This window comes from Astatotilapia calliptera, chromosome 3 (genome assembly GCF_900246225.1).
Source record: "Astatotilapia calliptera chromosome 3, fAstCal1.2, whole genome shotgun sequence".
Classification (NCBI taxonomy): Eukaryota; Metazoa; Chordata; class Actinopteri; order Cichliformes; family Cichlidae; genus Astatotilapia; species Astatotilapia calliptera.
This window is the reverse complement of record NC_039304.1, coordinates 42,124,542-42,152,124: the sequence shown is the minus strand read 5'-3', so window position 1 is coordinate 42,152,124 and position 27,583 is coordinate 42,124,542. Positions and strand designations below refer to the sequence as shown.

Here is a 27,583-nt window from a genome sequence, read left to right as displayed (position 1 = left end):
CAGGTCTCTTTTAGCTATTATGGCTTTGATGCATTCAGTTTCTTGTCAAAATATAACTGTTTTCCCCTCTCTGCAATTTAACTTTTGTGTCTCTCCAGTATTTATTTCTGCAAAAATGATGGTTAGAATAATTTTCGGTATCACTTTAAAATGCTGCCTTCTATCTCAGCCTAAAGCCATCCCATATCTGTATGCCATTTCTGATTCATATCCACTGGGACTTTGTATGAAGGTAAGGGTGCAAACAGGCATTTATTTGGTGTAATTATTTTTAATGAGGATTTGTTTCTGTGATAATTACATTTCTTTCCTTACTTTTCTTGGCAAGTTATGTTCTGTTTTAATATTTAATGACCCACTTTCACCCCCCCAGTAATTTGCTGTCTTGTGACCCCATGATAATGTATTATGTACAAATATAAGAAGACGCGACACACAACGCGCTCTGTTTAGACCCAGACCAAACAGTATTGTTTGACTGATGGCCGTAAATATAAAGACTTGTTTCAGACTTTACGTTTCCCAATTTTGCTTTAAGTTATAAAGTTATTTTGTTATTTACATATGGCCTAATAATGATCCTTATTGCTGATTTAGAGAGGAGTGGTGCTTCAAAGGATAGTTGCAGATTTCTGTCAGAATCTGTAGATTATACAGTACAAATAAAATGTTCACGTTTCTCCAACGTTGTCTTCCAAACAGTTTCACTCGATGGCCAGGAAGCGTTCGCGATGTCTTATCGGGCGCTTCTCCGGCGCTGATAATTGGCGTCTGTCTTGTGTCAGTGACGTAGAAGACAGATTTAATGCGACATGACCATTCAAACAGCAGTCGCTTTCTAAAGATCAAATCAAATCAATTTATTTATATAGCACTTTTCACAGGATAAAAACCACAAAGTGTTTCACAGTAATATAAAAACAGAAATGCATAAAATACATTAATAATCAAACATACAGCACAAATCTAATTAAAAGCCAATCTAAATAAATGAGTCTTAAGCTGCTTTTTAAAAGAATAAATACAATCCAGGCAACGTAATGATGGAGGGAGAGCATTCCACAACCTGGGGGCCACCGCTCTAAAAGATCTATGTCCTCTGGTCTTAAAACGAGTTCATGGGATTACCAACAGCCTTTGATTAGATGATCTCAGGCTGCAAGAGGGAGCGTGGGGTTCTAAAAGATCAGAAATGTAGGCAGTGGCATCACAATTCAAAGCTTTAAAAGATTTTAAATTTTAAATTTTTTTAAAATGAATTCTAAAATGTACTGGAAGCCAGTGTAATGAACACTGGTGTAATGTGCTCTCTTTTTCTTGTCTTAGTTAAGAGCCTTGCAGCAGCGTTTGGGACTAACAAACAACCAAGAGTCCACCTTCGGCTGATTAGAGTGAATCGACTCTTTACAGGTGCACACCTGACAGACGTCCTCCAGATGTTGTTGGTCTTTTATTTTTATTTCTAAACCACACCTTCGGCTTTCACATGCCTACAAATATCTCAAAGTCTCATAACACAATTACCTACGGGTGGCTTCCACATTAGCATCTGCTGTACACTGTTCTTTCTACAGCAAAAAATTAAACTTCAAATCTGAGCAAGCACGCTAGCACGCTGCTACAGGAATATTCACAGAGAAACCCCTGGATCCCCCCACTGAAATGACCGCTGCAGCACCGTATTTATTTTTTGCTGTGTTTTACTTACATCTATTTGAAACAGTGAGTGTAAAAACAAAACAGTATTTTATTTTATATGCTGGAATATGCAGAAAATAGATTTAAATGTTAAGAAAATTTCTTCTGTGATTAACAGTCAACAGTCAGTTCAACAGTCAGACTGTTTCTCTTTCTTGGACAAGTAATTAGTAACTAATTACATTTTTCAAGTAACTTGACCAACACTGATGGGCAACTTTGACATGCAGAAAATCAACCCTCTCAGACCTACTTTCAGTTAAAACGTTGACATGTGTATAAATTGAGTAAAGCAGCATGTCTTAAAGCAAATTAACCCATACCTAGTATAATCAAGAAAAATCATTACATGATAGTGAGCTTAGACTTGTTGAAAATGCAGGGTTGTGAACTGAGCTTTAGTGAAACACAACATACTGATATTCAGCTTTGAGTGGAAAAAGACAGAAAAACAACATGTGGATCCTGGAATAATGGGAGCTTCCATCTTTAAAAGACTGAAGAGGAAGAAGTTTACAAGGAATCATTTAGAAGAGTTTCAAACATCAACTGATTGAATCCATGAATCTGAAAACGTGTTTCTGAGCGTAAGAGACAGACATGAACAGACTGAACTATCTGTTCAACAGTCAGAGTGTTTCTCTAACAGGGGGACACTCTTTACACTCAACTCAGCACAGGGACACTGAGGAACCAGAAAAGAGGTAACCAGTGTAGCTGTACCCTAATCGAAACCCAGGATAAAGAGGTTCAGTGAATGTGGTGTTGAAGGTGTGGAGGTGGATCAGAGTGTGAGAGGAGACTATGTAGTAGGACAGAGTGCCAGCAGGCCAGTCCACATACACTGCTACTCTGTTAGAGACGGAAGGGGAGGAGGAGGAGATGGGAATAAGAATTTGCTTGTTATTGTGCCAGACACAATGAGGACCACCAGCAGAGCATTCCAGACTCCAGGACTGATCATTACACCCAAACAAACAGTAATTAATATCTAGTAGCTCTCCTTTCCTTCTGATTCTTCTGTAACTCACTGATATATCAACATTTCTTCTCCACTCGACCTCCCAGTAACAGCGATCAGTCAGACCATCTCTGCACAGCAGCTGATACCAATCAAATCTGTCTGGATGATCAGGATATGACTGATACTCCTCCGCACGTGTCACCTTCCTGTTGTCGTCAGACAGTTTGAGTTCTCTGTTCACTGTGTTTGTGTCGACTGTGAGTTGACAGGAATCTGATGAGAGAACAAACACAATCCAGCTGCAGTTATTGAAACATCATCTGTTCATTGATTGACACTTTGATGATGACTCCTGACATGATGAAGATGGTTGAATGTGTGCTGCTTTGTTTTCATGAATCCCATTAAAAACACACTTACACTTCCTCAGACCTGGTCTCAACCATCGGACTCCAGCAGGCTCCACCCTGAAAGGAGGAGGGGGGTCAAACCAGCACAGTCTCTTTCAGCATGCACACATGGACATTACATGGCTCTCATACACATACTGCTAGACACTGATAAAGGAACAGTCCAACATTTTCACAAATACACTTCAAGCTGGGCAATATGGGAACATATTTGTATATTTTAAATACAATTTTATATAAATAAAATCAGTATTTCTGTCATATTTAAATGGTTCCTTTTTTTTTTTGCTGAGTGAGATGGTAAGATAGATGTTGAATTTAAAAAGCACTGAAAAACATTATGAAGTTAAATCAATAACATAGGTACAGTATAGGTGTATATATAAAGAGGTAAAATCTTATTTCATACCAGTCTCAGTTCCATATAAATATGTCTTAATGCATCATCCCTCATGCAGGAAAGGAAATCCCAGAAAATGTATTCTATTCATCCGTTAATCTAGACCAGGGTTATCAAACTCATTTTACACTGTGGGCCACATACAGCCCACTTTGATCTTAAGCAGGCTAAACCACTGAAACTCCCCTTTCTGTCAGTGTAGAGAAGTCAAACATTTAACTCTTTTTCTGCATGTTAAAGATAAAGCTGCTGTGACAAAGAAAGATCTGTCAGCATGATTCTTTGGAATTAAATTGTAAGAAATAAATGTGTAGTTCTGGTAGTTCTGGTAGCATATGGCCCAGACTGTCTTTTTGTTTGTTGTTGTTGTTGTCATGGTTGTTTGTTTGTTTCTTTAACTAGTAATTTAAAAAAAGACTTCTATAATAGAAAATGAAAAACATAAGCTGTGAACATAATACAACACAAACTCTCGTAGAGGATACAAAGTCAGAGAGAAAAATTTTGAAATGACAAGGAGCAGGCGCATCTAGTCCGTCAGTATCGTAAAATCTTTGCTCTGCTACTAGTACACTTATTCATGTTTTGTCAGATGCTGGTAGTGCCACTCCTTTCATATAAACCATAGGTTTACTTATCAGTTTGATAACTAGCTTTGTGAGACTGCTTGTCCCCATTTCTGATGTTAATGTGAGTGAAACCAGGTCAGTAAAAGAAAATTCCTCTATGTTGCCCTTGCTTTGTAGTAGAGGGCTCAGCTCTTCTTCCTCTATCAGACATTCTCTCCATACCTGAGAGTGTCCAGTTTCCAGCCTGGATCGTTCAGTCCAGCCAAGAGCAGCTTCATTCCTGAGTCTCCTGGATGATTGTAGCTCACGTCCAGCTCTCTAAGATAGGAGGGGTTGGACTCCAGAGCTGAAGCCAGAGAATCACAGCCCTGATCTGTGATCAGACATCCTGACAGTCTGCAGACACACAAAATAGCAATACAACTGCTTTAGAGCAGCATGGGAATAGTAACTGAATTGAGCGGAGATTCCAGAGTGTGGAGAATTAAGCAGAGCAAATAAAGAGAATCCAGAGTTTAATTGGACAGGTTTCAGGCCTGACCAGGAGAGCTGAGGAGGTGAAGCTGCAGACAAGGTGGGTGTTGGATGATCAGAGGCAGATGTGAATGAGATAAACTTTGACTGTTCTACTTTTCAGGACAGGGTCGAAATGGTTTCTCCTGGTGGATCTAGGGAGTTTTGAATGCTAAGGAGAATACTTCTGTGGGTTGAGCATCAGAGTCGGTTGTGCCCATAATCCATCCAGCCATTCGCTTCTGCTTATCCTTTTCAGGGTCGCGGGGGACGCTGGAGCCCAGCTGCCATAGGGCGAGAGGCGGTGTACACCCAGGACAGGTCGCCAGTCTGTCGCAGGGCTAACACACAGGGACAGACAACCATTCGCACTCACATTCACTCTCACATTCACGCCTATGGGCAATTTGGATTAACCAATTAACCTTAACACGGGGAGAACATGCAAACTCCACACAGAAAGACCCCGGCCTGATGGTGGAATTGAACTCAGGACCTTCTTGCTGTGTGGCAACAGTGCTAACCACCGTGCCACAGTGCTGCCCATAATTTAAAATTTTGACTCTTGTTTTGAGCTTCTGGTACTCCAGGTGCTGACATTCAGATGCCTGATTGGCACCAGATTAGTGCTACTGAGTAAGAAGTTCAGATTTTTTCTAAGCCAATTTGATCGTAGGATAAACTGTGAAGATATGGGGAACACTATCCTGATTGGTGCTCTGATAGAGTAATCGCATTTGGTAGAGGTAATGTGACTTGTGTGGAGGGGCCTCGCAGTCGCTGGAAAAACAAGTCTCCAGAGACTACTTTCAGAATTTCTGAGTGGACTCACTTGTGACAAATTTTTCCTGAATTTATAATCTAGCATGGCAAAAATGAACAGAAAAAAACAAATAATTTTTGGGTCCAAAGATTTTGGGTACTCTGGCGTAATCACCTGTTATCCAGCTATCATCATCATACATCCATGTTTAATTCAAAAACATAGGAATATTTTCTCTCACTTCTTCCTCTAGAAACTCTTAGCTCACCAATCACAATATACTTCAGGATAGTTTCTTTTATTAAGTATGTCATGGTTAGATAAAATGTTCTATAAATGTATGTTTAGTCACTCTGTCCAAGCACTATAGATCCCAGACAAGCTCTTGGCTGTGTATCATGCTTATATTTCTGCTTATTTAAGGATCCCAGTATAGAGGCACACACATACAAACTGAATCAGTCACAAGTCAGATATTGGAACAAGTTCACTAATCAAGCTGTATTTCCCATTCATCATATTAATACTTTAATTGTATTTGTATAATAATAATTATGTAATAATTAAAATTATTTACCATTAGCAAAGGAATAGACAGATAAACTTTTATAGCACTCTAACATTTTAAAAACAAAAGGCTGGATTTTGACACCTTGCACCATAGTTCAGCTGTAATGTGAAGTGACAGAGTTAATCTCTTTCAGTCCCACCTCTCTTGACAGTTGTCACAGCTTCAGTGCAAAGTTTTGGATATCCTAGAACTGCATAAGCATTTCCCCCTATAACTGAACTCACAGACAAATTCCAAGTCATTACGGCAAAGTTTCACCACCAAGTTCAGTGTGCAGCAGTAGATTTGGTGCACACTAGACTTTGTGGACCAGTTATTATTAACGTATGATACTAGCCACTAGCATTAATATGTTTTAAATGGGTAGAATTTGGAAGATTTAGAGAAATGGTAATGTGCCAATACATATTTACAGATACGATTCTAAATGAGTTATCATCTAAATGATCATTTATTCATGCAATAAATGATCTTTATTGAAAAGTCAAAATCCTTACGTGAGAATTTCCAGTTTACAGAGTGTACTCTCCACTCCGGAAGACAGCAGCTTAACTCCTGAATCCCCCAGGTCATTGTCACTTAGGTCCAGCTCTCTCAGACTAGAGGGCTGGGAGGTGAGAACTGAGGACAGAGCTTCACAGCTTTTCTCAGAGAGTTTACAGCCACTCAGTCTAAATTTTATTAGGAAGAAGACAGGAAAAAGAAATACTGGTGTTAATGAGTATTCCTACCTTAGTGAGAGGTTACTAGATTTGGAAATAACAAAAGCAGTCCCTTGTGTTAAACAAGTCAGAAATGGTGCCGTTTACTTTGACTTAGAAAAAAATACAAAGAAACAATAATAGCATTCATATAGTTCATATAATTACCTAAAATAGTTAAAATGTATTTTTGTAATTTTATCAAAGGTATATCACTTTATCTTACCTGAGAGTTTTCATCTCAGTTGAACTCTTCACGCCAACAGAAAGAAGCTTCACTCCTGAATCCTGTAGGTTGTTGTTACTCAGGTCTACCTCTCTCAGACTAGAGGACCGGGAGCTAAAAACTGAGGACAAATCTTCACAGCTTCTCTCTGAGAGATTACAGCTCCTTAATCTAGATTTGTAAATAAGTAATCTTGTTTAATTACTGACTGAATCCTCCATTTTATGTTAAACAAATCAAGAATTAAATTAAAATGCTTAAAATACAAATATAAAACAAAGTGTGAATGAAATCAACTTACCAACATTTTGTAATGTATTTTTTTTTTCAATTGATAGAAACACAAAAACAAAAATAAATGAATAAGCAGTATCAGTTCGTCTGACCTGAGACTTTTGAGTGTACAGTGTGGACTGTGCAGTGCACTACAGAGATGCTTCACTCCTGTATCCTGAAAGTTATTGCTACTCATGTCCAGCTCAGTCAAACTAGATGAGTTCGAACTGAAAAGTGTGGACAGATCTTCACAACTTCTTTCTGAGAGGTCACAGTCACTCAGTCTGAAAAATTAGGAAGGCAAATAACACAGGTGTTAAAGCTGAATCATGCTTACTAAGGGAGCTACTAGATTTTGCAATATTTAATGCTAGTTTAGAAATAGAGCTCACTATTGTCTTAAACTCATCAAAAAAAAATTTTTAATGTGTAAAACATTAAAATATTAAATATGGGACATAAATATTTATGTAAACAGATAAACACATTACCACTTCAACTCACACAAGAACTTCTAGTTTACAGTGTGGACTCTTCAGTCCAGCAGACAGAAGCTTTATGCCTGAATCCTGCAGATTGTTGTTACTCAGGTCCAACACCCTCAGACTAGAGGACTGGCAGTTGAGAACCGAGGACAGAGCTTCACAACTTCTCTCTGTGAGATTACCATGACTCACTCTAAAAAATTATAAACAATAATTCAGTTAAATTCCATCTTATTAATACCACAACAGCTGCACTCGAAATTTTTAAGACGACAAAAAAAGTTTTTTATGCTTCATTGAAGAGTTACTTGAATTGGCAATATTTTATTCTATTTTACGACCGACTGGAGTCCTTAAAGCTTTACCATTCATAGAACTCATTCCATCAATGTTTTGACAGACTAAAACAAAAACTGTCATTTAGAAGAGCCCAGCAGCAAATGAATCATGTGGTTTGAATATGCTAGAGCAATATCATATTAGGGTTGACAAACAAGCAGGAGGAGCAGTGGGCAGGCGTTATCTGAGGAATTAAAACCCAACAAAGAAGCATAATAACAAACTTCAACTGTGTAAAAAGCATGTTCCAGGTAATACCAATCGTTTTGCATCATCTGAGGTGATAACCTGTGCAAAGCACACACATTGCAAGATTGTACAGAACCTGCCACTCTGTCTTGTACTATGGTTTACATCATAAAAATAAAGATATAAAGTGGTGTCATGAATGCTTTTGCAGTCCTTGTCGTTTCCTTTAATGTAAAGCTGGAGGGTAATGACTAAATGCAAGACACAGGAGACAAAAGAGCACTAAAATAAAACAGGACCTAAAGAAATCCAAAGATTAGAGATTCTTTGTACATTTGTCACACTTAAATGTTTCAGATCATCAAACAAATTTAAATATTAGAAAAAGATGACACAAGTAAACACAAAAAGCAGTTTCTAAATGCAGGTTGTACCACCCTTAGCAGCAACAAATGCAATCAAACATTTGCAAAAACTGGCAATGAGTCTTTAACAGCACTGTGGAGGAACTGTGGCCCACTCATTTAATTAAACAATATTGGTAGGCTTCCAAGCATGAACTACCTTTTTAAGGTCATGCCACAGCATCTCAAACAGATTCACTTCCTGTTCCTGCTCAAACACAGTGGTGTTTCTGAGTAGCTTATTTGCTTAGCGATTTAATTAACAACTTTTAAATACATTCTTCTTTCATAGTATAATCTTCACGTGCTTCCTCCGAAGCACACTTTCTGTGTACTCACTACCTAATTTATAGCCAAAGTATTCACTCACTGTCTCTGTACTGTCTCGCTAGCCTAGCTTAGCTCGTAGCCGACTCATTAGCACCATGGCTACTTCACCTGTCCCTCCTGCACTTTCTTGCTCATTGTGTCAGATGTTTAGTTACTCCTCGGCCTCCTTTAGCAGTAATGATATCTGTAACAAATGTAGCATATTTGCAGCGCTGGAGGCCAGGATTACTGAATTGGAGACTCGGCTTCGCACCCTTCATTCACCCGCAGCTAGCCAGGCCCCTGTAGCTGGTGCAGCCGAAAATAGCGTAGGCCCCGCTAGCTGTTCCCCGGCAGGTCCCAAGCAGCTGGGGAATCAGGGCGGCTGGGTCACGGTGAGGAGGAAGCATAGTCCTAAACAGAAGCCCCAGGTACACCACCAACCCGTTCATGTGTCTAACCGTTTTTCCCCACTCGGCGACACACCCGCCGGGGGTCAAACTCTGGTAATTGGCGATTCTGTTCTCAGACATGTGAAGCTAGAGACACCGGCAACCATAGTCAATTGTCTTCCAGGGGCCAGAGCAGGCGACATTGAAGGAAATTTAAAACTGCTGGCTAAGGGTAAACGTAAATTCAGTAAAATCATAATTCACGTCGGCAGTAATGACACCCGGTTACGCCAATCGGAGGTCACTAAAATCAATATTGAATCGGTGTGCAACTTTGCCAAAACAATGTCGGACTCTGTAGTTTTCTCTGGTCCCCTCCCCAATCAGACCAGGAGTGACATGTTTAGCCGCATGTTCTCCTTAAATTGCTGGCTGTCTGAGTGGTGTCCCAGAAACGATGTGGGCTTCATAGATAATTGGCAAACCTTCTGGAGGAAACCTGGTCTTGTTAGGAGAGATGGCATCCATCCCACTTTGGATGGAGCAGCTCTCATTTCTAGAAATATGGACAAATTTATTAAACCCCCCAAAATATGACTATCCAGAGTTGGGACCAGGAAGCAGAGTTGCAGTCTTACACGCTTCTCTGCAGCTTCTCTCCTCCTGCTACCCCCCCAAAAACCCATCTCCATAGAGACTGTGTCAGCTCCCAAACAGACAAAAAACAAACTAAAAACCAGCAACAAACAACTTAAACATAAACAATCACAAAGAAAGAACAATACAGTATCCACATCTGAACCAAAGAGTAAAACAGTGAAATGTGGATTATTAAATATTAGGTCTCTCTCCTCCAAGTCTCTGTTAGTACATGACTTAATAATTGATCAACAAATTGATTTACTCTGCCTTACAGAAACCTGGTTGCAGCAGGATGATTATGTTAGTTTAAATGAATCAACACCCCCGAGCCATTCTAACTACCAGAAATCTCGAAGCACAGGCCGAGGGGGCGGTGTGGCAGCAATTTTTCACACCAGCCTATTAATTAATGAAAGACCAAGACAGACTTTTAATTCATTTGAAAGCCTGATGCTTAACATTGTCCACCCCAGCTGTGAAACTCAGAAACCAGTCTTACTTGTTATCATCTATCGTCCACCTGGGCCTTACACAGAGTTTCTGTCTGATTTCTCAGACTTTATATCTAATTTAGTTCTGAGCTCAGATAAAATAATTATTGTGGGTGATTTTAACATCCATGTAGATGCTAAAAATGACAGCCTCAACATGGCATTTAATCTGTTATTAGACTCAATTGGTTTCTCTCAAAATGTAAAAGAACCCACCCACCACTTTAATCACACTCTAGATCTTGTTCTAACATATGGCATCGAACCTGAACATTTAACAGTGTTTCCTGAAAACCCTCTCCTGTCTGATCATTTCCTGATAACATTTACTTTTACAATAACTGATTACACAGCGGTGAAGAGTAGACTTTATCAAAGTAGATGTCTTTCTGAAAGCACTGTAACTAAGTTTAAGAATATAATCCACCCACTGTTATCATCTCCAATGCCCTGTACCAACACAGAGCAAAGCAGCTATCTGAACGCTACCCCAACAGAGGTCGATTATCTTGTTAATAATTTCACCTCCTCACTACGTACGACTCTGGATACTGTAGCTCCTGTGAAAACTAAGGCCTCAAATCAGAAGTACCTGACTCCGTGGTATAATTCTGAAACACGTACCCTAAAGCAGATGACTCGTAATCTGGAGAGGAAATGGCGTGTCACAAATCTAGAGGATCATCATTTAGCCTGGAGAAATAGTTTGCTGCTTTATAAGAAAGCCCTCCGCAAAGCCAGAACATCTTACTATTCATCACTGATTGAAGAAAATAAGAACAACCCTAGGTTTCTCTTCAGCACTGTAGCCAGGCTGACAAAAAGTCAGAGCTCTTTTGAGCCAACCATCCCTTTAACGTTAACTAGTAATGACTTCATGAACTTCTTCACAAATAAAATTTTTATCATTAGAGAAAAAATTACCAATAATCATCCCACAGATGTAATATTATCTACAGCTACTCTTAGTACCATTGATATTAAGTTAGACTCTTTTTCTCCAATTGATCTTTCTGAGTTAACTTCAATAATTACTTCCTCCAAACCATCAACGTGTCTTTTAGACCCCATTCCTACAAAACTGCTCAAAGAAGTCCTGCCATTAATTAATTCTTCGATCTTAAATATGATCAACCTATCTCTAATAATCGGCTATGTACCACAGGCCTTCAAGCTGGCTGTAGTTAAACCTTTACTCAAAAAGCCATCTCTAGACCCAGCAGTCTTAGCTAATTATAGGCCAATCTCCAACCTTCCTTTCATATCAAAAATCCTTGAAAGAGTAGTTGTCAAACAGCTAACAGATCATCTGCAGAGGAATGGTTTATTTGAAGAGTTTCAGTCAGGTTTCAGAGCTCAGCACAGCACAGAAACAGCTTTAGTGAAGGTTACAAATGATCTTCTTATGGCCTCTGACAGTGGACTCATCTCTGTGCTTGTCCTGCTAGACCTCAGTGCAGCGTTCGATACTGTTGATCATAATATCCTATTAGAGCGATTAGAACATGCTGTAGGTATTACAGGTACTGCACTGCAGTGGTTTGTATCATATCTATCTAATAGACTCCAATTCGTGCATGTAAATGGAGAGTCCTCTTCACACACTGAGGTTAATTATGGAGTTCCACAGGGTTCAGTGCTAGGACCAATTCTGTTTACATTATACATGCTTCCCTTAGGCAGCATCATTAGAAGACATAGCATACATTTTCACTGCTATGCAGATGACACCCAGCTCTATCTGTCCATGAAGCCAGATAACACACACCAATTAGTTAAACTGCAGGAATGTCTTAAAGACATAAAGACCTGGATGGCCGCTAACTTTCTGCTTCTTAATTCAGATAAAACTGAGGTTATTGTACTCGGCCCTGAAAATCTTAGAAATATGGTATCTAATCAGATTCTTACTCTGGATGGCATTACCTTGGCCTCCAGTAACGCGGTGAGGAACCTTGGAGTCATTTTTGACCAGGACATGTCCTTCAATGCACATATTAAACAAATATGTAAGACTGCTTTCTTCCATTTGCGCAACATCTCTAAAATTAGAAATATCCTGTCTCAGAGTGACGCTGAAAAACTAGTTCATGCATTTATTACTTCCAGGCTGGACTACTGTAATTCATTATTATCAGGATGTCCAAAAAACTCACTGAAAAGCCTTCAGCTAATCCAAAATGCTGCAGCAAGAGTCCTGACAGGGACTAGAAAGAGAGAGCATATTTCTCCTGTTTTGGCTTCCCTTCATTGGCTTCCTGTTAAATCCAGAATTGAATTCAAAATCCTGCTCCTCACATACAAGGTCTTAAATAATCAGGCCCCATCTTATCTTAATGACCTTGTAGTACCATATCACCCTATTAGAGCGCTCCGCTCTCGCTCTGCAGGCCTACTTGTTGTTCCTAGAGTATTTAAAAGTAGAATGGGAGGGAGAGCCTTCAGTTTTCAGGCCCCTCTTCTGTGGAACCAGCTTCCAGTTTGGATTCGGGAGACAGACACTATCTCTACTTTTAAGATTAGGCTTAAAACTTTCCTTTTTTCTAAAGCATATAGTTAGGGCTGGACCAGGTGACCCTGAATCCTCCCTTTGTTATGCTGCAATAGATGTAGGCTGCCGGGGGATTCCCATGATGCATTGAGTTTTTCCTTTCCAGTCACCTTTCTCACTCACTATGTATTAATAGACCTCTCTGCATTGAATCATATCTGTTATTAACCTCTGTCTCTCTTCCACAGCATGTCTTTATCCTGTCTTCCTTCTCTCACCCCAACCGGTCGCAGCAGATGGCCGCCCCTCCCTGAGCCTGGTTCTGCCGGAGGTTTCTTCCTGTTAAAAGGGAGTTTTTCCTTCCCACTGTCGCCAAAGTGCTTGCTCATAGGGGGTCATATGATTGTTGGGTTTTTCTCTGTATCTATGAAGCGCCTTGAGGCGACTTTTGTTGTGATTTGGCGCTATATAAATAAAATTGAATTGAATTGAATTGAATTGAATTCAGGTCAGGACTTGGACTAGGTCACTCCAAAGTTTTCATTTTGTTTTTCTTAAGCCATTTAAAGGCGGAATTGCTGCGTTTTGAATTATTGTCCTGTTACAGAACTCAGACCTTCTCCTTCAAGATGCTTTGGTACACAGCAGAATTCATGGTTCCATTTACCACAGCAAGTCTTCCAGGTCCTGTGGCAGCAAAGCAGCCTCAGATCATCACACTACCACCACCATATTTAACTGCTGGTGTGATGTTACTTTTATGAAATGCTGTGTTACTTTTACACCAGATGTAATGGAATACACACTGTCCAAAAAGTTCAACTTTTGTCTCATCAGTCCACAGAGTATTTTCACAAAAGTAGCCAGAGTTTAATGTTGTAGATTTTGACTGCTCTTAGATTTTCTTAGATTGTTTATCCAACCTAAAAAAACTAATATTTCTTTGTGGAAATCACCTTCTTAGTGTACATTGGTGACTCATACCTAGACCTAACAACATGACAAATGTAGTAGTTTACTGTAATTTATACTAAAATATAAGAATTCAAAGGCAAAACAACATGAGTGTGAAGTTCACTTAACTATTGGCAGTTCTTATTGGTTATATCTTTTATTTTTTAAGAGAGATCAAACACTTGATCTGACCTTAGAGTCCGTAGTTTACAGTGTGGACTCTTTGCTGCAAGCGACAGAAGCTTCACACCTGTGTCCTGCAGATTGTTGTCACTCAGGTCCAGTTCTTTGAGACTATAGCAGTCGGATATGAGAACTGGGGACAAAGCTTCACAACTTCTTTCTGAAAGGTTACAACCTCTAAGTCTAAGGAAAAACAAACAAACAAGAAGACAAAAAAAACCTGGTGATAAAGTGTATTCATGAGACAAGATCTGAGATTATCCAGTATTTCTAATAGCAGGACTGGCTGGAATTCTTACAGATATAATATTAAACAGTGACTTCTACTCCATTACTAAAAATTCAAAGGTAGCATTTTTTGGAAGAAGTCAATTTATTTAGCACATTTAATTAGCAACAATTATTACTGTTTATTGTTGTTGCTTGTTAAAAAACAAAATATGACTTGATCTGACCTGAGAGATTCCAGTTTACAATGTGGAATCTCCACTCCAAGAGACAGAAACTTCACTCCTGAATCTTGCAGGTTATTATTGTTCAGGTTCAGCTCTCTCACATTAGAGGACTGGGATCTGAGAACTGAGGACAGAGCTTCACAGCTTCTCTCGGAAAGGTTACAGCCACTCAATCTGAAAAAAAAAACAAAACCCCAAAACAAACAATGATATTACTACTGGTCACTAACTTATTCTGTTACTAGTCAACAGTAATCATAGGTTAAATATAAATATAGACTAGAACATATTCCCAGGTGTGCATGAGGTCCGCCCTGAGTTCCTGAAGGCTCTGGATGTTGTAGGGCTGTCCTGGCTGACACGCCTCTGCAATGTGGAGATCAGGGGCAGTACCCCTGGACTGGCAGACCGGGGTGGTGGTCCCTATTTTTAAGAAGGGGGACTGGAGGGTGTGTTCCAACTACAGGGGGCTCACACTCCTCAGCCTCCCTGGGAAAGTCTATGCCAGGGTGCTGGAGAGGAGAGTCCATCCGCTAGTCAAACCTTCAGGGACAATCCCTACAGTGACCATCACTGAAACCAACCAGCTGATGTACACTACAACAAAACTGATCATCCTGACCAGTAGGGATGGGTACCGGTATCCGGTGCCATTATGGCACCAGTTCTGTGCTTCGGTGCTTTTTTTTTACTGAGATGTCATACACTTTGGATTCTAGCCAATCATTTTACCTTTGCAAGCGTAGTAGGCGAGCCCAGGTACGTACATTCTTTTAGAGCAGAAATACAGATTAAACACGCCCAAGGCAAAGCAGTCAAAGTCTGGCTGTACTTTACAGCAAAAGATGCAAACTCAGCAGCCAGCATCAAGTGCTTTAAGGTGATACTGTGCAAAAGAAGCACGTACAAATTCCAAAGCACGTACAAACTCCAAAAAACATTTCTAGCATTAACTGAACTTCCAAAACAGAGCTACCTAGAATTTAATTACACAGTTGAAAGCATATGTGTATTGTTTGTGTACTTATACACAAGCATACATATATATTAAAATAATTTTAAAAAATGTTCATTTACCTGTTACTACCACACACCAAATCCGGTCGTTGGTACTTGCTGGCTTGTGTAGCCACTAAGTAACAACAGCTCAACACTGGGCCTAGCATTCTGGAGCACTTCTTTTGTCTTTTGTACGTGTTTTGGAGTTTGTACGTGCTTCGGCGTTTGTACGTGCTATGGACTTTTTACGTGTTTTGGAGTTTTTACATGTTTTGGAGTTTGTACGTGCTTCAGGGTTTGTACGTGCTCCAGAGTTCGTACGTGTTTTGAAGTTTGTATGGGCTTTGTCTCTAGGGGCCACCGTAAATATACTTTTATTTATTCACTCCACATAAAATGTAATAAATAAATGATATAATACAAAAACCAACTATTCACATTTCAACTTTTAGCTATTTAAATTTTCAGCTTTTTCCTTTAAAACAAATTTAAAGTGAAGCAACGCAAAACACTGCAAACCACAACACAATTAAATATAAATTTAAATATGAAAACAAAAAGAAGATGCACATTCTCTGTCATATGGGCCTGCACGAATAAACTTCTAATGTGACGTTGTTGTCCCTGGCTCTCTTTCTCTCTCTTTCCCTCCCGCTCTGTTCCTGTGCTACTGCGAGTGTAACTACCGCCCCTCCCCCCTCTTCCCAGCGTAAAGCACAAGGCTCGCATGCGGAGTGAAGCGGAAAAAAGTGCGACAGAGAGGGTGAGAGAAAGAAAAAGAAAAAAACCCACGGCTCGCGATAAGGAGCCGGCTCCCGTCGTTCACGTCAAAGATCCAGCTCTAAGAGCCGTTTCGTTCGCAACCGACACATCACTACTGAATACGCTGCAACTGGAATGTGAACTTCACAGAGAAACTGCCTTAGAACTGTAGAAAAGTGTGACAAAGACAAGGAAGCAGCTAATAAGCACAACAAGCTGTCTATATCTCAGACCATGCCAAGCAAAGACCAAAAACTTTGGTTAACCGCTTGAAGAAGTATACCAGAGATATTGAAGCCAGGAGAATAAATCAAATTTGATCAAATATTCTCCACTTAACCATCTACGGTGTAATCTCAGGGGCGGGAGAAGTGAGGGGTCACTAGGAAACCTGCAATCACCAAATACCTGCAGAGAGTAAGTCACTGGAATCAAAACAAGAAAGCTTCGTAACATGCATGGAGGATTTTACCATACATGGGAAGCCATAACCAAGTGGCCAGCATAGTATACAGGAACACCTGTCGGGAATAGAGCCTAGAATTTCCAAGGCTGAAATCCAAATTGCACCCACGGTTGGTTGACAATGACCGAGATAAAATCATACCAAAATTGTGCATACTGGTTACATTTTATATCACCTGACAAATCAAAATGGATTAATGTGTGAAGATATAGCCCTGTGGCTGAATAAAATCGCTGATTCAATTAATCGATGGATCTCTCCAAGTTCGATTGCCAGTTAAATCATTATTTGTATTTATAGAAAGGTATAAGTACACATTTAATTACAGAGCTTTGTTGGAGGCTTGGACCACGGGCAGCAGCCTCAGAAGAGCCTCCTCTGAAGCAGAGTATTTCTTCAGGTCAAACACATCCAGATCTTTTTCTGATGACAGTAAGTTAAAGACCAGAGCTGACCACTGAGCAGGAGACAGTTTGTCTGTGGAGAGACTTCCTGAACTCAGGGACTGTTGGATCTCCTCTACTAGAGAACGATCATCCAGTTCATTCAGGCAGTGGAACAGATTGATGCTTTTCTCTGCGGACAGATTCTCACTGAGCTTATTCTTGATGTACTGGACTGTTTCCTGATTGGTCTGTGAGCTACTTCCTTTCTGTGTCAGCAGGCCTTGTAGGAGAGTCTGATTGGTCTGCAGTGAAAGACCCAGGAGGAAGCGGAGGAACAAGTCTAGGTGTCCATTTGGACTCTGTAAGGCCTTGTCCACAGCACTCTGGTAGAAGTGTTTCACTGCAGAGTCTCTTGTTTCAGGTATCTGAAAAGTTGTTTGTTGTTCCTCTTGCAGCAGATTGAGTCCAGAGTTGATGAAGGTCAGATGGACATGAAGAGCAGCCAGAAACTCCTGAACACTCAGGTGGATGAAGCAGAACACCTTGTCCTGGCACAGTCCTCTCTCCTCTTTAAAGATCTGTGTGAACACTCCTGAGTAAACTGAGGCTGCTCTGATATCGATGCCACACTCTGTCAGGTCTGATTCATAGAAGATCAGGTTTCCTTTCTGCAGCTGATCAAAAGCCAGTTTTCCCAGAGACTCAATCATCTTCCTGCTCTCTGGACTCCAGTGTTGATCTGTCTCAGCGCCTCCATCATACTTGACCTTCTTCACTTTGGCCTGAACCGCCAGGAAGTGGCTGTACATGTCAGTCAAGGTCAGGGTAAACTTTCCACCCTCTCTGGTTTTCAGCACATCCTCCAGAACTGTAGCAGTGATCCAGCAGAAGACTGGGATGCAACACATGATGTGGAGGCTTCGTGATGTCTTTATGTGGGCGATGACCCTGCTGGCCTTCATCTCATTGCTGAATCTCTTCAGGAAGTACTCCTCCATCTGTGGGTCAGTGAACCCTCTGACCTCTGTTACCATGTCAATACATGCAAGAGGGATCTGATTGGCTGCTGCAGGTCGTGTGGTTATCCAGAGGCGAGAAGAGGGAAGCAGGTTCCCCCTGATGATGTTTATCAGCAGCACATCCACTGAGGTGGACTTTCTAGGGTCACTTAGGATTGTAGTTTTGTGGAAGTCCAGAGGAAGTCGACACTCATCCAGACCATCAAAGATGAACACAACCTGGAAGTCTTCAAAGCTGCAGATTCCTGCTTCTTTGGTTTCAGTAAAGAAGTGATGAACAAGTTCCACCAAGCTGAACTTTTCCTCTTTCAGCACATTCAGCTCTCTGAAAGTGAATGGAAATATGAAATGAATGTTCTGGTTGGCTTTGTCTTCAGCCCAGTCCAAGGTGTATTTCTGTGTTAGGACTGTTTTCCCAATGCCAGCCACTCCCTTTGTCAGCACTGTTCTGAATGGTTCATCTCTTCCAGGTGAGGCTTTAAAGATGTCTTCTTGTCTGATTGTTGTTTCTGGTCTGTCTGGTTTCCTGGATGCTGTTTCAATCTGTCTGACCTCATGTTCATCATTGACCTCTGCAGTCCCTCCCTCTGTGATGTAGAGCTCTGTGTAGATCTGATTCAGAAGGGTTGGGTTTCCTGCTTTAGCGATCCCCTCAAACACACACTGGAACTTCTTCTTCAGATTAGATTTAAGTGTAGATTGACAAATTCCACTCAAAGTTCCTAAAAGAATAAAGAAATAAAAATATCAATGAAGTGCACATGATAATTTGATTTCTGTCAAGAAGGACTGAATACATCTTGGTCATCTAAGTAAGTAAGTAAAATTTATTTATATAGCACATTTTCACAGATAAAAATCACAAAGTGCTTCACAATAAGATCAGACATACAAGTTAAAATTAATTAAAAGCCCGTTTGTATAAAAATGTCTTCAGCTGCTTTTTAAAGGAGTCAGTAGAGTCTAGACAGCGTAAAGACAACGGCAGAGATTTCCACAGCCTGGGTGCCAGTGCCTGAAAAGCCTGATCCCCACGTGTTTTAAACCTAGTACATGGGACCACCAGTAGCCTCTGACCTGAAGACCTAAGTGCTCGGGATGAAGCATGAGGTTTCAACAGGTCAGAGATATACTGGGGAGCTTCACCACGCAGAGCTCTAAAAGTTACAACTACAATTTTAAAATGAACCCTAAAATTTACTGGCAACCAATGAAGAGAAGCCAAAACTGGAGTAATGTGTAACCTCTTGTTTGTACCAGTTAAAAGTCTTGCCGCTGCATTCTGTACAGACTGAAGGCGATCCAGAGCTGATTTGTTGAGACACGTAAAAAGACCGTTACAATAATCCAAACGAGAAGAGATAAAAGCATGAAGAATTATCTCAAGTTCTGCCTTTGACACCAGTAGTCTGAGTTTAGAAATGTTTCTTAGATGATAAAAACAGTTCCGGACAAGTTGTTTAGAGTGTACCTCAAGAGACATTGAACTGTCAATTATAACACCTAAGTTTCTGAGACTCGACTGAAATGAAGGGTCTAAAAAACTGATATGCTGCCTAATTTCTGAGAGCATGTGATCAGGTGCAATAATCAAAGTTTCTGTTTTATCTGCATTTAACTGAAGGAAATTGTCATTTAACCATTGTTTGATTTCTGACAGACAATTATTTAAACAAGACCATTTATAAAACTCAGAAGTTTTGAAAGAACAGTATAACTGAATGTCATCAGCATAGAGATGATAAGAAATATTATTGTAACATCTGATAATTTGGCCTAGAGGGAGTATATACAGCAAAGAGAGAATAGGACCTAAAACAGATCCTTGAGGTACCCCAGAAGGCAGAACTGATGTTTCCGACAACACATGATTCATACAGACAGTAAAGGATCTCTCAGATAGATACGACATAAACCATTTTAAAACAACAGCAAACAAGTCCTTCAGCCTATTTATCATGATGCTGTGATCAACAGTATCAAAAGCAGAGCTGAGATCCAACATAACCAGAATGGTGTACTCTCCAGTGTCTGCTGCCATCAGAATGTCACTAGACACTATACTGCAAAACTAACTACACTATCACTGTTTGGGGACTGCACTCATGTACTATTTTGCCCCATTTAGCAAATCTGGCACCAAATCTTTAGAGAAATCTTCTTACTGCTCTGCAGACGATCAGCCAGCTCCTCCTGGTTCATTCTCCTCAGGAAGTTAAGTGTGATCTTCTCAAATGCCTCTCTGTTGCTCTTCCTCTGCTCATCATCCTCTGTCTGACTCTGTAACCATTCTGGGTAATCTGGACTCAGAACCTTCTGGATCTTCTTCAGCTCGTTCTTCACAAAAGTGATGATGTTGTCCTCCAGCAGCTGGAACAGAATACTTTATGAATGACCCAAACAGACTGAAATCATGGAGCCAAACATCAGATCCATGTTGGACACACTGACAATCCACTGGTCTACAAAGAGCCGCATGGAGATGACTGTGAACAGAATAGATGTAAAAAGTAGTTGTTGTACATGTACAGACCTTAAATATGAAGTCCAGGTGTGTTTGATGCTGCTGGACAGACTGACCACTGTGAACCTCTGAGCTCTGCTGGTCCACTCTGTGGAGGAATCATGAAGAATTAGGTCAAGCCTGAATTTCCCTGGAGATGGTAAAATTTAACGGTCTTGCAAATTGACCGAATTAAGAGCTCAGCTTAGTGTTTTTCTGTGAGACTGAATGGCAGTTTTGAGTTTTAGGGTCAGCACTCGGAGAAATTAATCTCAGTCAGTGGAAGTATTTCAGGGTTTAAACTGAATCTCACTTTTAAAAAATCAGATAGCTTTATTCAGGGTGTTTGAGTTCCTTACTTATGTCCAATAGGCTTACACTTCCTTGAACGGAAAGTATATTTTCCTATCTGGTCACTGTTCATGGACAAAGATGGATTCCATGAGTGTTTTACGTTTCCAGCTTTCACTAATCAACCTGCATTGTATACAGTAGTCACTAAAACATTCACATGTGTGTAACAAGATGCTTGATATGGAAGTTGATATGGATGCTTTTATTTTGCTTCTTTATTATAACTTTGGCTTTTAGAAGGCCTTTCTGACTTTTCTTTTTAAGTTTCAGTTCAGTCCTTGAACCATCGGGGGTGGTTAGGCTACTTAACACTGACCTATTAAAAAAAGCGCCAAACTCAATGGATGAACAAGTGTTGTGCCTACACAAAGAACCAATTTTAACTTGTATCTCTGAGAATGTTGTTACTAGCACCCTGATTTAAATACACATAAAACACAAAAACATATAAAATGGCATTTTCGTGCCAACAAGGTGATCCCAAAGGGTTATTAGCTGAAAACTTGGCATCTTATACTTACATCAGAAATAGGAAAGTCTCTCCAGCAAAGACAATATCCAACATTTCCAACTACATCAAGCAGTTAATCACCTCTCAAAGAGTTTATGTTACTAACAGCTCACCTCTCTGCAGCAGACGACTGCAGTCCTTTAAAATCAATACGGTCATATTTAGACTGGTCACTCTTTACGGACACACAGCTGGGTCCAGGTTCACGTCCAGCAGGTCTCTCCTTGATCCTGCTGGAGAGGAAAAGTTGTGTTTTTCATTTGCAGCCAGAGAAGCTGATGAAGAATTAGAATATCTTCATCATCCCAAAGAGAAACAGGTTTTCAGGATGAGCATGAGCAGAAGGAAACTCCAAGCTAGTGTTGGCAGTGTAAGAACAGAGCGCCACCCAGAGGTAAAAACAGTCATTTACACTGTGCAGGACTATTGATGAATGTACATGTTGGATACGTTTTATAGAATAAATAGATTCCTCGCTCAGTGACTTCCTTTGAGTGGAGATAATTGATCTGCATTTCAGGAGTGGGACACATCTCATAGACTCCCCCTCTGGTCCTCAGTCTATATATACAAATCCTGCCTCAATCTGGCTCTACGATTTGGTGGGACTGGCCTTTGACAGTAGAGCTCATCAGCCTTTCCCAAGAAACTATTTAAACTATTTAAACCCTATCACTAACGGTTTAACTGAAATTAAACAGTTTGATGAGTAGCAGCTATTTGAGGGATTTCTTAAAAACAGTAATGGCTTTATTCCATGTAAGAAACAACTCATCTCACAATTAAAGTCACTTTCCAACCTGCATTGTATTCAATAGTCACTAAAACAGTCAACGTACTAGCCATACATCTGATAAAACATTGTCAAAGAATTATTTAAGCCTGGACTGAACACTTATTTTTATCCAGTATTAGTATTCAGTAGTATACTACAGTTCCAATAAACTCCACCAATTTAATGTCTAAGATGAAAAGGAGCAGAAACATGCACTGGTATCCTGGATGTTTGACCTTTTTTTCTGATAATTAACTGGAAAAAAACTTCATGAAATGCATTCTGGGTAAACTTTCAAACTGGCCATACCACTACGTGGGACAAGTTGATGCTCAAAACAGGTTAGAAGATATCTCAAGTGTCATTTTTACATACATGTTGATATCAGGCTCATCTTGTACCCATGATTTTTTGCATCAAAATAAGTTTGTAATTTTAACTCACTAATTGATGAAGCCCTTTTATTTTGTCACTTGCAGTTACCTGCAGCGAAATTGGACTGACAACTAAGAACTGTCAGTGCTTGCTGAAGAATTTTTATGCTCTCATAGTTTTCAGCTCTTGTTTTGTCAGTTTGCACTGTTGTAATGGTTTGCTTGCGTATTTAAAGTTTATTGAAGTAAATCCTTTCTCCTCAGGTATGAGCCAGGTGGTTCTCCTCCTTATGGGATTTTACCTTTAATTAAATAAGTTACCTCATAAACTACACTAAGGATGCAGGTAAAACTTAACATCCTAAATGTGAAATTAAAACAACCTAGTATCAGTTTCTGTCAATAACACTAAAGAGTATGCTCAAACTTTTTAGTGTTATTGACAGACAACAAAAACACATTAAAGAGGATAAGGCTCTGATAAGGTTAAGCGGGAGAGAATGGATGGTCTCCAGGTGTGCAAAGCTTGTAGAGATTTATCGCAACAACTTTTGTAGCTTTGATTTGCTTTAACTGCAAATCAAGGGTGGTTCAATAAAAGTACTGATTCAGGGATGGGGGGCTGCATACATCCTGTATGCATTCGACACTTTTTACATTTGTATTTGTATAAAAATGGATTTTAATTTACGCATTCATTTCTGTTGATGTACAACATAAAATCCCAGTGAAATATACTTAAGTTTGTGTTTGTACAATATGGAAAGGTTCAAGGGTATGACTACTTTTACAAGGCACTGTGAGTGAGAAAGAGCCATGTCAATTGTTGCTTTTGTTTAGTTTGTTTTCCTTTGCAGAATCTGGAAATATTTGTAAAACTATCAATTAACACAAAGCTCTACATTAGTAGCCGTGTACTGGGCAGTGCAGAACTGTGGTTCACAAAGAATGCATTCAAGTGCACCATTTAGTGTAGGTCACCTGTGTTTTAGCTCAGCTCACAGTCAGTGTAGGTACAAGTGTGTAACAAGTAGAGATGGACCGATCCGATATTACGTATCGGTATCGGTCCGATACTGACCTAAATTACTGGATCGGATATTGGAGAAAAATAAAAAATGTAATCCGATCCATTAAATATCACGAAAGCACCTCACAAAACTTGCAACACGCCGTAACTCGCCTCAGAACGTTAGCACGTCGGAGCAGTATGCATCACGTGATAGAGCGGCTGTGGCATGCGGGACCTGTCGGTGGTCTGGATAGCATGTGGAGCTTCGCTAGCAACCCGGCATTTCATCTCCGACAAAGTTATCCCGAGAGAAGTAAAGCAAGTGTGTAAGTCCATCTCTGAATGTTTGTAAAGCATTCCTGCGTTAAGCTTAACGAGCGACTGCCTCTTCTTGCTGCTACTTCAATCATGAAACTGCTTAATGATCAGCTGATCGGCTTTTCTGTCGCGAGTCCGTCTCTCTTGTTTGTTTTTGGCCCACTTTGCACCAGAAAGAGGAAACCAGCGGCTGAACAACAGCAGCACGTTTAAGCTTGATAAGCTGTTGTTAGAATTTATTTAATATTACTTTCTACACCAGGATCTTTTTCTACGTAGCTGACGGCTGGTAACTGTGCAGGGGCGGATCTAGCAAAGTTTAGCCAGGGGGGCCGATAGGGCATGAACAGGGAAAAGGGGGCACAAAGACATACTTTTCTTTCTTATTCTCATTTAAAATGTCGAGCTTTTAATAAATAATTGTGCAGTCTGCAATTTTGTTGAAGAAAGATGTTGAATCTATTTAATATTTCTTGAAAAATAATTGATTTCTGTGCATTTTTTTTCACACTGCATCAAATTAAGGTTGATTACGTCGATTAAGCATCATGAGGTGGCGCGTGAGGGGTGGTTCCCTATTTTTTATTTATTTATTTTTGTTGTTGCTGGGAGTTGGAACCCTATTAGTTAGGTTGCTTAATATTTACGCTAAGTACTCTTTAAAATACCAGAATAGGGAGGATGGTGTAGGTTTAAATTTATTAGATTGATCAGTATTGCTGAACTATGAAATATTTTTTTTGTATACAGGTATAACAGAATAGCTTTAGTGTAGTTGTTGTTTTAAACTTGAGTATGAACTTGCAGACTTGCAAAATGCAGCAAGATATTTAAAAAAACAGTTTTGTTGATTAAAAAACACTATATCGGATTCATATCGGTATCGGCAGATATCCAAATTTATGATATCGGTATCGGTATCGGACATCAAAAAGTGGTATCGTGCCATCTCTAGTAACAAGATGCTTGATATGGAAGCTTTTATTTTGCTTCTTTATTATAACTTTGGCTTTTAGAAGGCCTTTCTGACTTTTCTTTTTAAGTTTCAGTTCAGTCCTTGAACCATCGGGGGTGGTTAGGCTACTTAACAGTGACCTATTAAAAAAAGCGCCAAACTCAATGGATGAACAAGTGTTGTGCCTACACAAAGAACCAATTTTAACTTGTATCTCTGAGAATTTTGTTACTAGCACCCTGATTTAAATACACATAAAACACAAAAACATATAAAATGGCATTTTCGTGCCAACAAGGTGATCCCAAAGGGTTATTAGCTGAAAACTTGGCATCTTATACTTACATCAGAAATAGGAAAGTCTCTCCAGCAAAGACAACATCCAACATTTCTAACTACATCAAGCAGTTAATCACCTCTCAAAGAGTTTATGTTACTAACAGCTCACCTCTCTGCAGCAGACGACTGCAGTCCTTTAAAATCAATACGGTCATATTTAGACTGGTCACTCTTTACGGACACACAGCTGGGTCCAGGTTCACGTCCAGCAGGTCTCTCCTTGATCCTGCTGGAGAGGAAAAGTTGTGTTTTTCATTTGCAGCCAGAGAAGCTGATGAAGAATTAGAATATCTTCATCATCCCAAAGAGAAACAGGTTTTCAGGATGAGCATGAGCAGAAGGAAACTCCAAGCTAGCGTTGGCAGTGTAAGAACAGAGCGCCACCCAGAGGTAAACACAGTCATTTACACTGTGCAGGACTATTGATGAATGTACATGTTGGATACGTTTTATAGAATAAATAAATTCCTCGCTCAGTGACTTCCTTTGAGTGGAGATAATTGATCTGCATTTCAGGAGTGGGACACATCTCATAGACTCCCCCTCTGGTCCTCAGTCTATATATACAAATCCTGCCTCAATCTGGCTCTACGATTTGGTGGGACTGGCCTTTGACAGTAGAGCTCATCAGCCTTTCCCAAGAAACTATTTAAACTATTTAAACCCTATCACTAACGGTTTAACTGAAATTAAACAGTTTGATGAGTAGCAGCTATTTCAGGGATTTCTTAAAAACAGTAATGGCTTTATTCCATGTAAGAAATAACTCATCTCACAATTAAAGTCGTAGTCGTTTTCTTAACATTCTGTTAATCTAAATGTTACATTTTGAGTGGGAAAAACATTTTGTCCTTCTAACAAGTAACTAATTCTTGGATGAATAATGAAATCTTATTCCTGCTTAAAACCACTCCCACTTTTTTTTCTTTTTGTTTAACAACCAAACACCATCAAGCAGTTAAATCAGCTCCCAAAGAGTTCATGTTATTAACATCTCACCTCTCTGCAGCAGACAGAGGCTGGACTTTAAAACCAACTACTGCCTTCATAGACTGGTCACTCTTTACAGACACAGAGCTGGGTCCAGGTTCATGTTTGCGTTTAGTTCCTTGTTTCTTCCTGTGAATAATGATGGAGCAGTGATGTGAGTGCTGAGCTGTGACATGGAGAAGAGTCATGGACAGTTAGAGATGGTCGTCTCACCTCTGAGCTTTGGTCTGGCTCTCATGTTCCCCACACAGAGTGCTTTTAGAGGGAGGGGCTCCCTCCTCTCTGTCCTCACACTGATCCATGCTGCTCAATTCACATCAGCTCACACACACTTTCTACCTTCACCTGCAGAGGAAACACAAATCATTCATGTGCACATCAACTGAAATCCTCATTTTCTTCAAATATCAGCTACTTTATTTCTTTGTCAGCTTAATTTGTAATTTGTATTTCGGAGCATTTTCCCCAATTTTTCCTGTTTCAAACCGAAATACTGAGAGTTAAATAACATCTATAAAATCTACAGTTTGACTGAAGTGAATTTCTTTCTTTTTTTAACAGATAGAAATTGATGCTGCATATTATTGTATAAATACTTTATTGTGCATCAACATCATCGCTATTATTTTAATACAAATAGTATTTTCAAAGTACTTGGTCATCAAAACAAGCTGAAAAATTCGTTTTTGCATGTTGCAGTTTAACATCTGACTTATTTTAATTCAGTTGTTTGTGATATGTAGCCATTTGTAAATGGTTTAAGGATTAGAGGCTGAACATAAGTTTTCTTCAGTCTCATGCCGTGAATATATTGCATTATATTAGAAATGCAACACCTAATGCACCAGCCACCTTTCCTTGTGAAAACCCTTTGTTGGAGCACAGACTTTGTGATGCAAGCTCAATCAGTGCTACATCTGATTTAAATATTACTTCATAAAATCCCACGTAAACCCAAATCATCCCGTCTGCTCCACACCGAAACATTCAGCCAAGCAATGTGGTTTATCATATAACATTTCACAAAACAAACTGTTTTAAAACCAGCGTTATCCAGTCAGTTTTATTACCAACATGCAACAAGTGCAGCAACAACCGTGTTTTCTGACACGAGTTTCTGTTTAGATGAAGTTAGTTTGTGACGCAGTATTTTAAATCAGGCCTACATGTTTAATCTATATCTAAGCTACATCTATAATAACATCAATAATAACAATAATAATAATATCTCCTGCTTTCTCCTTAACACAAGTGGATCTCTGAGTCTCTCGAGCGGCTGTTGTTGTGTCAGTGAGGGGAGAGCAGCAGCTCCACTCCGCCTCCTCCACAGACTGATGGAGGCAGGAAAAGCTGCCTTTAGTCATCAGGAAGTGGATCCACAGTAATCCACAGAAT

At 39.8% G+C, this 27,583-nt stretch overlaps 1 protein-coding gene across 5 annotated transcripts; it reads right to left on the bottom strand.

Moving 5' to 3' along the window:
* Positions 1 to 1,738: 1,738 nt before the first annotated feature.
* Positions 1,739 to 26,316, bottom strand: LOC113019573 (NACHT, LRR and PYD domains-containing protein 12-like). Of its 5 annotated transcripts, none has more exons than XM_026163336.1 (15): positions 26,198 to 26,316; positions 25,308 to 25,427; positions 21,539 to 21,658; positions 20,591 to 20,669; positions 20,223 to 20,427; positions 16,979 to 18,779; positions 14,426 to 14,599; positions 13,980 to 14,153; positions 7,596 to 7,769; positions 7,202 to 7,375; positions 6,816 to 6,986; positions 6,386 to 6,559; positions 4,264 to 4,437; positions 3,083 to 3,129; positions 1,739 to 2,935 (listed from the first exon to the last, which is right to left on the bottom strand). In XM_026163336.1, exons 1-15 carry the CDS (start codon positions 26,245 to 26,247, stop codon positions 2,370 to 2,372), a joined length of 4,203 nt encoding a protein of 1,400 aa, XP_026019121.1. In that variant the 5' UTR covers positions 26,248 to 26,316; the 3' UTR covers positions 1,739 to 2,369. The 5 variants fall into 5 exon arrangements, with proteins under 5 accessions (XP_026019121.1, XP_026019125.1, XP_026019122.1 ...); XM_026163340.1 differs by having other exon boundaries at positions 7,596 to 7,610; positions 13,995 to 14,153; XM_026163337.1 differs by having other exon boundaries at positions 21,539 to 21,655.
* Positions 26,317 to 27,583: the final 1,267 nt, after the last annotated feature.